This window comes from Anoplopoma fimbria, chromosome 10, assembly GCF_027596085.1.
Source record: "Anoplopoma fimbria isolate UVic2021 breed Golden Eagle Sablefish chromosome 10, Afim_UVic_2022, whole genome shotgun sequence".
NCBI classification, from domain to species: Eukaryota; Metazoa; Chordata; class Actinopteri; order Perciformes; family Anoplopomatidae; genus Anoplopoma; species Anoplopoma fimbria.
Window position 1 is genome coordinate 15,279,004 of NC_072458.1, and position 14,102 is coordinate 15,293,105.

The 14,102-nt window shown below is 41.1% G+C and overlaps 1 protein-coding gene and 1 long non-coding RNA gene across 3 annotated transcripts; one reads left to right on the forward strand and one right to left on the reverse strand.

The window, feature by feature from the left end:
• Positions 1 to 266: 266 nt before the first annotated feature.
• si:ch211-152p11.4 (regulator of G-protein signaling 2) lies at positions 267 to 12,837 on the forward strand. Of its 2 annotated transcripts, none has more exons than XM_054606657.1 (6): positions 267 to 653; positions 2,916 to 3,503; positions 4,018 to 4,067; positions 4,363 to 4,496; positions 10,649 to 10,815; positions 11,914 to 12,837. In XM_054606657.1, exons 2-6 carry the CDS (start codon positions 3,018 to 3,020, stop codon positions 12,082 to 12,084), a joined length of 1,008 nt encoding a protein of 335 aa, XP_054462632.1. In that variant the 5' UTR covers positions 267 to 653; positions 2,916 to 3,017; the 3' UTR covers positions 12,085 to 12,837. The 2 variants fall into 2 exon arrangements, with proteins under 2 accessions (XP_054462632.1, XP_054462633.1); XM_054606658.1 differs by having other exon boundaries at positions 267 to 401.
• LOC129097758 (uncharacterized) lies at positions 8,391 to 12,916 on the reverse strand. The gene is made up of 4 exons (XR_008531524.1): positions 12,829 to 12,916; positions 9,456 to 9,578; positions 9,198 to 9,373; positions 8,391 to 9,088 (listed from the first exon to the last, which is right to left on the reverse strand). It is a non-coding gene; the product is annotated as an uncharacterized LOC129097758 (long non-coding RNA).
• Positions 12,917 to 14,102: the final 1,186 nt, after the last annotated feature.

A 14,102-nucleotide genomic window follows, 5' to 3' on the forward strand; every position in this document is an offset into this window, starting at 1 on the left:
AAAAGTGTTGAACGAGCTAAGTATTTCTACTTTCACCTCAATATATGATTATATATCTGGATAAGAAAATAAATAAAGTGATTATTATTATTGTTGTTATTATTATTATTATTATTATTATTATTATTATTATTATTATTATTATTATTATTAGTGGTAGTAGTATTTATAGTAGCTATTATAAGAAGCTAGTGGTTGTTGTTGTTGTGGTAGAATGTAGAATTCGTTGTTGTAAAGTGGGTGCGTGTATGTGTGTGTCTGTTTTTGTGTGTGTGCGTGCGTGCGTGCGTAAACAAGGATGCCGGCAGCTCTCCTGCCGAAGTCTCCTTGTTCTGACTGACAAGTTGAGACAGACGTGAAGGTGTGGCGGCAGTCATGAGGAGGAAGTCTCTCCGTACCTTGTAAGTGTCACGAGAGGAAACTTTACGAGTCTTGTCCTGAGTGGGACAGTGTTGTAGGAGGACAGAGAGGTTCGAGTCCGCGCGGTACGCTCAGTCTAGAACTGGAGCGTCGCAGGTTGGATTTCGCTGTTTTTTGGGGACCTACAAATTGGCATTGCTGGATCTCGAACCCTTGAGGTTATGTTGCTCATGAGATCTGGAGGAATCGAACTACCTGCCATGGAGTAAGAGTAATAACTGCTGGACGAAGAGGTAAATCTACGCTGGTGTTTGCTGAATGTCTTAATGAGTCCAAACATCAGCCAACTGTTGTTTTCCCAGTCAGCTTCAGTCGGAAGGTCTATAGAAGCCCAATTCTGGAAAGGAAAAGAAAAAAGGGATGAAAAGTTTGCAATGACAAAGATTGCGATACTCACAAGTATCAAATAAAATTCTTTTTGAAGTCAAAATAGTCAAAGTTGTCAAAACTTAAAAAATACTAGATCACAAATTTGAAAATAATGAATCTCATCTTCTTTTTACTAATACTAATACTAATTGTACATATTTTTGACTTTAAGCAAACCCAGTTCCACCAGAAACTGAAAAAAAAAGTGTGCAATGGAAGGAAGGACAGTCAGGGAAGCTTTTATTACAGACGTTCAGCTTTACAGTTTGTATTCTCTTCTCTTAACTTCTTACTGTTAATCCCCAGCTATGCTAACAGGGAGGGGCTGAGTTCCACAAGTACATCAATACACAAAGTGTTATGTGTTTCATTTCACTCAAGCAATGAAGAAGCAGCTCTCACCTTAAGCCCACCCCGACCGTCTGACTGGGGGTCCTTCTCTTTTCCTGATTTGGGGCCTCCTCACTTGTTTTTCCTCAATCCTCCGGCTTGTGACCCAGAAATCGATCTCAGTGCTTCTTAGAAAGTCATCCCTATTCCTAGAATGCATCTCTTGAAGCCGTTAGGGAGGATCAAGGAGACTTGCCAGAGGAGCTCTAAGCGGGCAAACACAGGTGTATCCTTTGCGGAAGTCTTTCCAGCATCTGCAAACAAATCAAATACATGTGACACACAGCTGGAATAATGTCAAACCACTGCAGGACTCTACAAATGGAACTGCTCCTTTGGAATTCATAAATCTTAGGTATTTATTTGACATGGCCAGATTTATAAGATAGACAGTCAAGGTTGTCTAGCTCCTCATAAGACCCTGTTCTCACCACATTCCTTTATGACATTTTACCTGATTGTATTTGTGTTTTTATATTAAATGTAGCCTGCATCCATTTCAACTGCTATACTCATGACATTATGTTAAGAGTGCAAACAGCTGCTGTGGTCAAATAATTATATCAACATTCTCTTTATTCAGAATTTATTTATTTCATGTTGTCATATGGATAGACAGGACTGTGTTTGAGTGTATATAAATCATATACTGTATATAATAGGTCACTCTTCATTAGTATAGTACTTTTAATACAAACATTTGTAGTGCTTAACACAATTTTATATATAGTTGAATGCCTGTTGCCGTGACTCCTCTCCTTAAGTTATAAAGCGAGGAGGTGAGGAAAGGAATTGAGTGAGCATACAATCGTGAAATAAGAAAGACCCAGGGATCCATCCTGAGCAGTTATGATTGGTCGGGGGAGCAGGTTGAACAACAATAAACAAGAAAACTAACTGCTCACTTGTCAGGGAGCAATAGACAGAAAAGAAACTCTCAAAAAACAAAAAGCAAACATAGAAATAGTCCCACGGAAAGACCGCTGATGCTCTGCAAAAGAATAAATATAATATAATCAATTTAAACACGTTATTATGAAATACTGAAAGACCTACCCTCACAGAAGGCCCTTTTATCAGCAACCCTGGGTGACACAATAAACGGATGAAAAATTAGAAATGATAAATATGAAAATACTCATGCTAAGGAAAAAATTGGATTCAATGTCTCAAAATTCTTACTGACAGTATCATTAATATTTTGTCACAATTTTATTTTTTATAGATATTGCCCAACTTTTTATTTTTACTGTACAAAAATGAGTAAAAAACTAAGTCAGAAATTTGACTTGACTTTTCTCAATATATATACATATCAAGTCAAAGTTAGGAAATAATAAGCCAAAATTACTTTTTACAAAGTATAAATTCTTACTAATTTAATAGTAAATCTAACCTCATTTATTTAATAAAAGGACCTAGTATCTCAACATTTTCACTCGTCATTTGTTCTTTTTATTTTATGTAATTTCTCTGGAAGCAAGACAGCTGTGTTAGATCTTATCGTAGATCTACACTTACAATTTGTTATTTATTTTGAAATGTATTTTTTATTATTCAACTGTGTACGCAAATGAAGAGTTTAAAGGCTTTTCTTCTTTGTATAAGGGAGGTTGTTTCCTGAGTTGGCTGCTGTTCTGTGAGTCGAATCATTAATGTGGAGCAATTCATTCATTCTTTGACCCATTTTTCTGATTGTCCAATTTCCCCAACCCCCTCCTCTCTGCTTAATTTAGCAGGCTGAACTTCACTGCAGCTCTCATCTCTTCTCAACCCGTTCCCCTCATCTCTGGCCTGCCTTTTTCCTGCCATATCCCATCACTTCTTAAACAGCTACCATGCGTAGATTCAGCTCAGAAGGGTCACTCCTTGATCTGGACTTCTTCCCATGGAAGAGGGTGGCACTGAAGACCTCAGATCATGGGAAGAACCCGGAGTCTGGCACCTACACACCTCACATGGAGGAAGATGAGCTGGACGGGAGGTCGAACCACCCGACCCCAGCCATCCGGGAGCCTAGAGCCAGTCCGGCGGGCAGGAAGGGGTTAATCAAGGAGCACAGCATCAGTGCAGAGAACCTGAGCCAGCTGGAGAAAATGGACAAGAACCACCTTGGAGTGTGTGTGATCAGTGAAGGCTGCCGGGCCTACAGTGACGGCCAGCTGGTTCCGGCTGCCCAGGGCAGCACGGAGAGCATGGAGAGAGACGATCTGAATCCCTCGTCTCCTTCTACTTCCTCCAACCCCTTCAAATTCCACCACCGGCACCAGCACAAACCCAAACTATCAGCTGCTAAGCTGCACCTCAAGAGTCTGTTTGGGCAGGTGGGGAAGTTCAGCTTCATTCTGCACAGTAGAGCAGCATATAGGCAGAGTCTTAAGGATGAGTCATTTTAAAGGATTGATTATTTGATAAAAAAGATAACAAACATCAGGTTTCTGCTGCACCTTTTCTAAGCCTTCTGTAGAGCTCTAGAATTCCATCCATTGGTCTCTGTTCATTTCAGAGTGCTGGATTTACACACGTTTGTGTTAAATGAAATATAGATTTTAGATGATTTAAATGAACTGGTTACCCTTAACTCTAAAGTTGAGCTTAACATTTTATACAAAAATAACTTCCAAAAAGGGCCACGGGCTAATCATACAGCTACTGAGCTCTATTGGGACTCTTCCTGCTGATTACAACCATGTATCCTAAAACTTTTTATTTGTCCCGGTCTGCTCATTGTTATCTTATTCTAAGTCTATTTTAGAGGCATAAACCCAGTTCTATGTGACCGTGAAACCTGGAAAGATGGAGCAGGATACACAGTTAACTCTGTGTTTTCTGTTTCAGAGCCCTACTTCCTCAAACTCCAACCTGTCCAACACAGAACAGAGAGACAGGTGAGAGTCAGACATGTTTTCAGTTGTTAATTGTTGCTCGTTGATAGATCTATCTGTCTCACGTTACAGAATAAAAGTGTTAATGTGCCTTTACTCAAGACATTTCATTTAGTGTTCTTAGACCAACGGATGTCTCAAAGGAAATCTATCTGAGTCTGAATCTGTGTTGTTAAATGTTGCCCTCATGAGATTGTTGTGATGCTGTGGTGAGATGTGACGAGTGCAGTATGGGTTGGTATGAACTCTGGCTGACATCTGCTGCCTCTCCCTGTCCTCTGGGGGTCCTGGTCCACAGTGCCACAGAGAAGAGGTCTCGCCTGCTCTTCATGCGTCAGTGGAGTCAAGTGGGCCACGGTAAGAAGAGGAAGTTCAGTCAAGAAGAGCTGGGGAAATGGGCGGAGTCCCTGAATGACCTGCTGCTCAGCCAAAGTAAGTCCTGCTCCGTTCTGAGATTTCATTTAGCCGAACACTTGACAACCTTTAAATCCCTGTAAAGGTTGATAAAGTCATCTGTTTGAGGAGGTTAAGGAATTCCTCAACCTGTTAGGTGAAAGTTACTTAATTTGATTACTTTCCATTTGAAAGGTAAATGGACTTACAGTTATATAGAATCTTCTAGTCCTCTGACCAATCAAAGAGCTTTACACTCATGTAATCATTCACCTGTCCACACACATTCATACACTGATTACAGAGGCTGCTGTACAAGGTGCCACTTGCCCATAAAGATTCTAAACTAATGCACATTCACACGCACTCACACACTGATGGGACAGCCTTATGCAGCCATTTGGGGTTCAGTATCTTGTCCAAAGTCATTCCACATGCAAATTTCCCCACTGCGGGACTAATAAAGGATTATCTTATCTCATCTTATGCGGACTGAGGAGCAGGTCTTCATCAGAGGACGACCCGCTCCACCTCTAAGCCCCAAATCACTGAGCAAACCAGAGAAAAGGATTCCATTCAGAGGTCTAGACCCAAGCTAACCTAGGTCTGTGTGTCCCTCATAAGATGATCTGCAATTAATTTAAACAAAAGTACATCCCCATGTTAACTTTGACTTCTCAATGCTGCCGGTAACAGCGGCAGATACATGGTTCAAATCTGTTGATTCTTCAATTACACATTTCTGTTCTGACATTTAGTCGTTCTATACTGAAGGCCTTTCCTTCACACTGCTCACTCTCTACAGTCACCTGAAGGCAGCAGGTATCTATTCCAACCGGAGTGATGATGTCACTGTCGAGCAACAATTACGTAGGACAGATCTGCTGCTCCACATTTTTGAGTATAGTTCAGTGTTGGGCGTGGTGGGATGGCCTTGAAAGGATTCTTCAAACCACACCCATTTTACGTTTTTTTTTTTTTTTTTATTGCTTCACTACGGCGGCCAGAAACTATGCTTATCACAGGCCAGAGTGGGTCGTATAAAAATGTCCTTCAGTAGGACTTCATGTTTACTTTAATACTGTGACATTAGTATTATTATATGTTTAATACTATTTCCTCTTCTTTCTCTCCCCCACACATACATAACTCAGCCCCCCCTTCAACATTACCCTACTCAAACAGATGTAACCTCTACTCTTGGACTCTTAACATATGTCATCACACTCATCATTGTAAGTGCCTTATCCCTTTCATTGTCCATTTGTCTTGTTCACCATCCAAAAACATCAAAAAACAAAAAGGTGTGCCAATAAAACAGGAGAAGAAGACCCTACGCTAACACTTCAGACTTTAAACATTCTTTACAAATTCTTTATGAGGTAGGAAATGCATTCAACGCGGTTGTGTAAGGCCTTAATGCTGATGCTTTATAGCAATGAATACTCCACAGGGTACCCTTTAGTAGACAGTAGATAGTTTATTTTACCTCTGGCCTGAACTCTACTCCCTGACTTCTTCCTTAGAGAAATGTTTGTGCAATGAAAAGTCTAATCAGTCTCAAGGTCCCCCTGCTTTTATCGGGGCGGCTGTGGCTCAGTGGAGAGCAGGGTCGTCCTCCAATCAGAGGATCGGTGGTTCGATCCCTGGCTCCGGCAGTCCATGTCGATGTGTCCTTGGGCAAGACACTTAACCCTGAGTTGCTCCCGAAGGCTGTGCCATCGGTGTATGAATGGGTGTGAATGATTAGAGAGACCCTGATGGGCAGGTGGCACCTTGCATGGTAGCTCCTGTCATCAGTGTATGAATGGGTGTGAATGGGTGAATGATTAGTTTTGAGTGGTTCGAAGACTAGAAAAGCGCTATACAAGTACAGTCCATTACCATCTGAACTCACATGTTGCTGCAGTGATGTTGACATCAGAGCTGACGTCACTGGTTACTGTGTGCTGTGCAATAAAGCTAAAAAAAAAAAGCACTTCACCTCACCTGCTGCTTCTATGAATAGAACAGCTAGTAAACACAGAGACTAATAGACCACTGCTGTACCAGAGTCTGTCTAACAATCTCTCTAGCTAGACGACGTTTAATGGCACTACATTTATTTCACATGTTGTAAGCGTGATAAAACAGAATGCTTAAGAGGGAAGTGTGTCAACGTTATGCTTCCATAAAGAGATTTATATAAATATGTTCTTTTAAGCGGCTAAAACGATCGTCTGGACGGAGATGGTTTTTTGCTTTTTTTAAAACTGTATTCGTGTGGGTTTATCCTTTGTCTCAGAAAATGACCCAAGTGACATCACTAAGGTAAATGTCAGCATAGGTAGAGGTCTTCAGTTGTCCACTTGGTTCCTGGAAGAGTTACAGTATTGGCCAGTATAAGCCCACCGCAGACACTGTCCTGGTCTTCCTGGGACCAAGGATGTCCTGTGTTGTACACATTGTAAAGCCCTCTAAGGCAAATTTGTGATTTTGGGATATACAAAATATATTGAATTGAATTGTATGTCTTTATCAGCACTCGTGGGACTCAGCGGATGTAGACTGTGGGAATAAGCCTGCCATTGGCCACATATTTCACGTGTTTCTTGCTATCTATTTTGTAAGGGCACAGTCGCTGCACCCCTGGCTTAGCGAAGCTTATTGTGATTGGTTTAAAAAAATACAAAGGACCAAGAAGGTTTTTGTTTGTTGTTTGTTTATGTAACAAAATTAACCTGTATATAATATCTTGTTTTTAAACTCCCAAATATCAATATCGGTATTTGGCTCAAAAGTCTGTAACCAAGACTAGACCCATGACCAGACTCGGTCTCAGACCAGGTCCGAATCAAATCCAGTCTAATAAGGTCAGGATCCTGCCGTATTATATATTTGGGTCTGTTCCGGTCAACGGCATTTTGGAATTGTGACAAATCAAACTGGGTCTGACTGACTTCAGTCACTTCTTTGAGTTCAGATAAGTTGTCCACTTCCGTATCAGATGTGATCAGTGAAGACCCTTGCCGTGTTTACCCGGCAGGAAGGGTCTACCAAAAGACGCTATCAAGTTGCATTATTGTAAATGTGATTTTGGAGCTTCTCGCATTTAGTGACTAAAAGTAAGGATATCTGGGCTTCTGCTGATTTGATTTGGATTTGAATGTCCAAATCTCTTGCAAAATAACCCGCTTTATTAAAGTTTAATACTAAATCAGTGGATGTCTCTTTAAAGTAATCCATCGCAATCATCTTTGCCTAGGGATGATAAAAGTACAGAAGATCTGAAATGACCACACAACAATTACTTAACCCTAACACCATGACTGATGTCCAGATAACCAACGAGACTGGATCTCAGAACAGCTGAGATTTAAGGTGTATCTCTGTTTACTTGTAGTTTAAGTGCTCTTTGTCCTGTTATTACATTTTATCAGCTGTCATAGTATAACGTGTGTGTGTGTGTGTGTGTGTGTGTGTGTGTGTGTGTGTGTGTGTGTGTGTGTGTGTGTGTGTGTGTGTGTGTGTGTGTGTGTGTGTGTGTGTGTGTGTGTGTGTGTGTGTGTGTGTGTGTGTGTGTTGTGTGTGTGTGTGTGTGTGTTGTAATGGAAGAATTGGAAAAAGCTTTGTCTAACAGCATGAAAAAGAAAAGCCATTAGTACAACCAGATCCCACGAGTTACTCCTCTAATATGAGCCCACCTCTTTAAGTTACTTTATTTGTAGTAAGCTGGGAATGGAAGTAGCCAGTTTACACCCGTCTGTTCATTTTTTTAGCTGTTGACGTAATTTGATAGATGTTGGCAGAAGTTATTTTATTTAAAGATGACAGTAACTGTTCAATTCAGTTTATTTTGTATAGCCCAGAATCACAAATTACAAATTTGCCTCAGAGGGCTTTACAATCTGTACACATGCGACATCCTCTGTCCTTCCCTCACATCGGCACAGGAAAAACTCCCCTAAAAAACCCCTTTAACAGGGAGAAAAAAGGAAGAAACCTATGGGAGAACGACAGAGGAGGGATCCTTCTCCCAGGATGGACAGAATGCAATAGATGTCATGTGTACAGAATAATAGCATAAAAGAGATACAACACATTCAATGTATATGACATAAATGATTCATATAATAAGACTACTTATAATAACAGCAGCAATTATTATAGTAGAATTATAATTATGAAATAGGGATAGTAATGTGATTAATAATAATAATCGAAGTAGCAGTGGGTGTCAGTCGGCTCACAGCAGGAGGCACGACTACGGTCCAGGTACCACAACGATTCATGGAAACCTGCAGAACGAGAAAGCAAAAAGGGCTTCAGGGTGGAAGTAAAGCTAAAATGCTTAATGGTACAGGTAATAGTAATAGTAATGTGACTAGTAATAATAATGGTGGTAGCAGTCGGTGTCAGCAGGGCCGTAGCAGGATGCATGACCACGGTCCAGGTACAGCCATGATTTATAGAAGCCTGCGAAGCGAGAAAGCACAAAGACTCCAGGGTAGAAGCAAGTCAATAAGCGTAATAGTACAGGCAATAATAATAGTAATGTGACTAATAATGATAGTGGTAGTAGTAGTGGGTGTCAGCAAGGCCTCAGTAGGTGGCACGATGACAGTCCAAATATAACCCCGATTCCTGGGAACCTGCGAGGCGAGAAAGCACAAGAACTCCATGTTGTCACCATGAACGATGTGGATTATCTTCTACACAAATTTGACTGCCTTTTACAGAAGAACTTGAGATTAAACACACCTGTGCCCACTAGCACAGAGGACATTGTAACCAAAACGCTGGTAAAATAATAAGAGATTTTTCAAGGAGTCTTTCAATCAGAGGATCAGCGGTTCGATCCCTGGCTCCGGTAGTCCATGTTGATGTGTCCTTGTGCAAGGACACATCATGTGGCACCTTACATGGTAGCCTGTCATCTGTGTATGAATGGAAGAGAATGATGACATGTAGGGTTAAAGTGCTTTGATCAGAAGACTTGAACAAGTACAGTCCATTTACCATTATCCAGGAACAAAGGCTAATTGCTGGCTTGTCAGAGAAGCCCTTATCTTTTGCTTCCCATGTGTGTAATTGGGAGAGGATGGTCTCTGGTCTAGAACCGGCTCTCAGGATCTCAGGCATCTTTGGACAACATGGAGCAGCAGAACAACAAGGTGAAGCAATACAAGCTAACATCCTGCCCAGTCACATGATCACCTGTGTTAAACTGTCTGGGAAATGTGATATAGAACATTATATGAAATTGTAACGGTGTGCAATTTGTGTGTTTTTTATCTATATAGAGTTTTTTTTCCCACCTAAAAACAACACTGGTTATAGAGTAACCTCTATCTGAAGTTATCAACATGAGCTAAAATTAGCCTCCATAAGCTTCCTGTTGATATGTAGGCTTGTTTGTTTTTTTCTGTTTTGATGTATTTATTAAAATCACTGTGCACTTGACGCAACACTTCTTAGCAAGACCACCATCGAAAAAAATCGATTTTATGTCAATGTAATTTATCTGGTTAAATAAAGTGTTAAATAAAAAGGTTAAATTCAAAAGAAAAAAAAAGTGAGGCTGTAGCAACCAAACCTCTAAGTGTGAATTAAACACAGCCATGAAAAATTAACTTTCTATCCGTTGTCTCCTTCTTAACATTCCGATTTTTATTTAGATTTGTTATTTGATCTTATTTGAAACTGAGATGTAGGGAGTTGATTGGTGTGCTTCAATAATGCCATATGTTTTAGTACGTCTTTGCTTTAACTGTGCTGAACACACACACACACACACACACACACACACACACACACACACACACACACACACACACACACACACACACACACACACACACACACCTCAGCTCTCTGTGTGACTTGGCCTCCTTATCAGTGCCATGCTAACTTGGAGTTCTGTCCTCTGCAGCTGACACATGTGAACTGTGGCATGTTGTAGGTGTGGCGTCAGCAGTTTGAAGCTGCCCTGTACAAATGAGTCAGTCACGTTTGCTACCGCAGACTCAAAACAGGCCATGAATCAAAGCCCTGTAGGAAGATGAGCAGAGACAACGGTTGTGTGCCAAGGTTTTATCACAAAGCTGGGAAACGTTGCCGTTTGTCATGAGCTTATAAGGCTGAGGGATTGTCAGTGTTCTGTGCGTGGGTGTCCTCTTTTATTATCTCCCTCCTTCTCTTCCTCCTCTCAGCTGGTGTGTCAGTGTTTGGAGCATTCCTGCGCTCTGAGTTCAGCGAGGAGAATCTGCAGTTCTATCTGGCCTGTGAGCAGTACAAACACTCGTCCAACAACTTCAGCCTGCAGAGGAGAGCCAAGGATATCTGCACCACCTACATCCAGCCAGGGGCCCCCCGGGAGGTACACGCTTGCTTTAATATTCAATCCAGCTGCATGCTCCAAAAGCTACACAGCTTGCAGGAAACAGGAAGTGTAATTAAAGTCCTGTCACATGTCTATACCTGTCTTTATTCCCTCAAGCTTGCGTGGGCGTTTCCAGTTACACATTACGGCATTGCATCAATAGCTGATTACATGAAAACATTTACACTCTAGTCATCTTTTTAAAAAGAGCCACCTTTATTAGGTAAAAACAGATGGCTCGTATTTAAAAAAAAACATTATTAACATGCTTCAATAGCGACACCTGCAAGGCAGGAAAGAAAGTGGTGTTGGGGGTCAGAGGAGGACGGGTTCCTGCTGTCCCCCTTAAGGATGAAACCTCTTCAAGTCATTTAATGAATTTCTTCCGAACAAAGGCGTTGTCATGGAATCGTACGCCTGCCCTCAAGTTCCCCCTCAGGTAAAGACTGTTAGCACTTTTGCCATAGTTTGCACTGTAAGTGCTGTTAGCAACATTAGCTGTGAGATCCCAGCCATGTTGAGCCAATAAGAGGCTATCTCGGGTCTCCCTCTTTTAATAACTCAAAATAGTGACTTTTGGAACAGCAGGTTGACTTTGCCACTTAATAATTATCACGAGTTTCTAGTTCAGCCGTCGAGTTAACTTATGCTTAAAAACAACAATCTGTCTTGTTTTTTTACAAAGAGCTTCAGCAGAGTATTTCCATTATCTGATTATTGTGATATGATCATTAACTGACAATAATCATTAAAGTATTCTCTGTGTGGGAAGCACATCAAATCTAAGAAGAACAGCTGATTTCAGGCTGCAGTTCTGCGTTACCTTGCATAAGGTTTATGTGTCCTAGCATTAAGTTTTGCGTTACCTCACGTTAGGTTTTGGCTGCCTTTGTGGTTGAATCTGTGATGCCACGGATATGGCTGCAGTTTTCATAGTCATATTCATTCCAGTAACAATAACAATAACACTGTACCAACTAAGTATATTGGTTACATCACTAAAAAGAAGTCTGAAAGGTCACAACCCACAAGCAGTCAAATGATCAGACAGTTTAGCTGATAGTAACGATGACTCTCTGTGTGCTCCTGTTGTAGGTGAACCTGGACAGTAAGACCAGAGACCTGACCGTCCAGCTGCTGCAGGCTCCCTCTCACACCTCTCTGTCCCACGCACAGAAACGCATCTACTCGCTCCTGGACACAGACTGTTATCCCCGCTTCCTCCAGTCCGACGTCTACCTCTCCTTACTGCGAGACGCTGACTAGACGCCACATGGACTCAGCAGGAGCGACAGAGGCTTCCTGGAATTCCTAAACATTGTAGAACTAAATATTTCTTCAAAAGATTGAGCTGCTGCGTAGGTTGTGATGTTAGTGTAAAAAAATAATGTTTGTAGAAATGTAAGTCAGTTAAATGAGTATATTCGTTCTTCAGGAGAGTGAGATGTCCACATAAATATTATTATTTCATGCCTCTGTGTTTCCCCCCACTCCCAGTCTTTATCTTATGGTAAACTAAGCTAACCAAATCCTGACTCCACTTCTGTAATTATCACACAGACATGAGATTAATAAATAAAAAAAGTGGTATAAAATAAGCAAATTTTTCCCAAATAATTAATTATTCCTTTATTTGGCTTCTTGTTGGCCCTGAGAATGTGAAAAGCATAGATGAGGTTTTTTTTGTTTCCCTCACTTGAGCCGTGAAACTACCCAGCTCTCATTTTTAATCATTAACATCGTCCCTGTTAGCAGCTAATGTTCCCACGGTTCAACAAGCCCAGTCTGAGTTCTCTCTGCTGGCGGGAAGGAAAAACCAGCTCAGCAAGAACTAGCTCTTCGCTGGAAAAGGTCAAAGTACTATTTGAGTTACTTAAATGGCAAAAGATGAGAAACCTGAGCAAATTGACTCCGACAAGTAAAATGAGTACGCAGCTACAGGGAAGTTGAGTTCAGTCTGCTTCTAAATGCTGCTGTGCTCCATTGTTCAAACAAAGACAAACTACTCACACAATAGCCTCAGAAAACATTTAAGTAGGTTGTTTGTGACAAGCATGCTGAGTAGCATTTCCATGACTGTTGGTCCTGTGAACACTGAAACACCCTCCTATAAAGACAAAGAACATTTAAAAGAAACAGAGAATACTGTACTGGTTTGTCAGAGAGTTTTAAGGAGAATGAAATAAAATCCAGTTTTTGTAGCTGATGTGTTGATTCTTCAGTCATGCAGAGACGGAGCTCAGCATTCAGCAGTGGATTCAGAGCTGCAGTGGTTGCTGGGACACTGAGTGACAGGACGTGCCGAATGTGGCAAGGGCAATAGGCAAACATTAACGCAGCTCTGCAGTCTGGGGGCGCTCCTACATGGATACACTGTTAAATGCTCCCCTTTACGGACTCTTCATTATGGTACCAATCATGTCTTTGACTCACTGTTTTATCAGACACGAATGTTTTGTGCACTATGCTCGATACATGATTAGAGAATTTTTCCTCATTCATTTATCAATTTTCTTCTACCATTTAAGGTCTGAAAAATGTTGCAGCAGGCCGAGCAACCAGACCCCCTTTACCTGAGCTTCCTCTAGCTCCCTCTGAGGGATCCAATGTTATTTATAGAACAGGTGATCATTACTAATATAACTATAAATAAGGAATTTTCTGGAGCTTTTTACCAGCTTTCACAAGTGGATGGAGTTTGCTCTGTTATCATCACATGACCTACTAATGGAAGCTAGTAAGTGGACCTTGAGTCAGAAATATTTAGTCACAATAAAGTTGTTCTGGTCTCAGGCATCATGTTGGCATTAGTAAACCCAGCCCTAATGAGGACTAAGTGATCAGACAGATTGATTTAGATACATGGAGATGATACAAATGTTAAGCAGCTAGTCACTGCTTATTAAAGACATCACAGTCTGACTGCTCCCATGCTGAGGCCCTGATCACACTGGCCTTTTTTACAACCTTGTGTAAATAGGGAGAGGAACATAAGCCTAGATGTTCCTCCTGCCATGATGTGATCCTCATTTTTATTTGGAAAACCACCAAATCAATGCAGGAATCCAAAGACCAGTGGGGATGAGTACTATCAAAATATACTGGTTAAACTTTACTGCTCTACTTTTTGCCATGTTGTAGATTCCAGTAATTCTGCTGTATCTCTCCAATCCATCAGATGATAGACTGTCACAGAATATTGGATTTTAATCATAATTCACAGCTAATGTGAATCATGGTGCGTTTCCTCCTTTGGTTCAGACAGAGCAAACAGCCCATAATCT

Excerpts from the sequence above, each read along its gene's own strand:
- si:ch211-152p11.4 (XM_054606657.1), top strand. The coding sequence starts at position 3,018 with ATGCGTAGATTCAGCTCAGAAGGGTCACTCCTTGATCTGGACTTCTTC. Across the intron at positions 3,504-4,017 it reads TCAAGAGTCTGTTTGGGCAG|AGCCCTACTTCCTCAAACTC; the intron begins GTGGGGAAGTTC and ends TTTCTGTTTCAG. Across the intron at positions 10,816-11,913 it reads AGCCAGGGGCCCCCCGGGAG|GTGAACCTGGACAGTAAGAC; the intron begins GTACACGCTTGC and ends CTCCTGTTGTAG.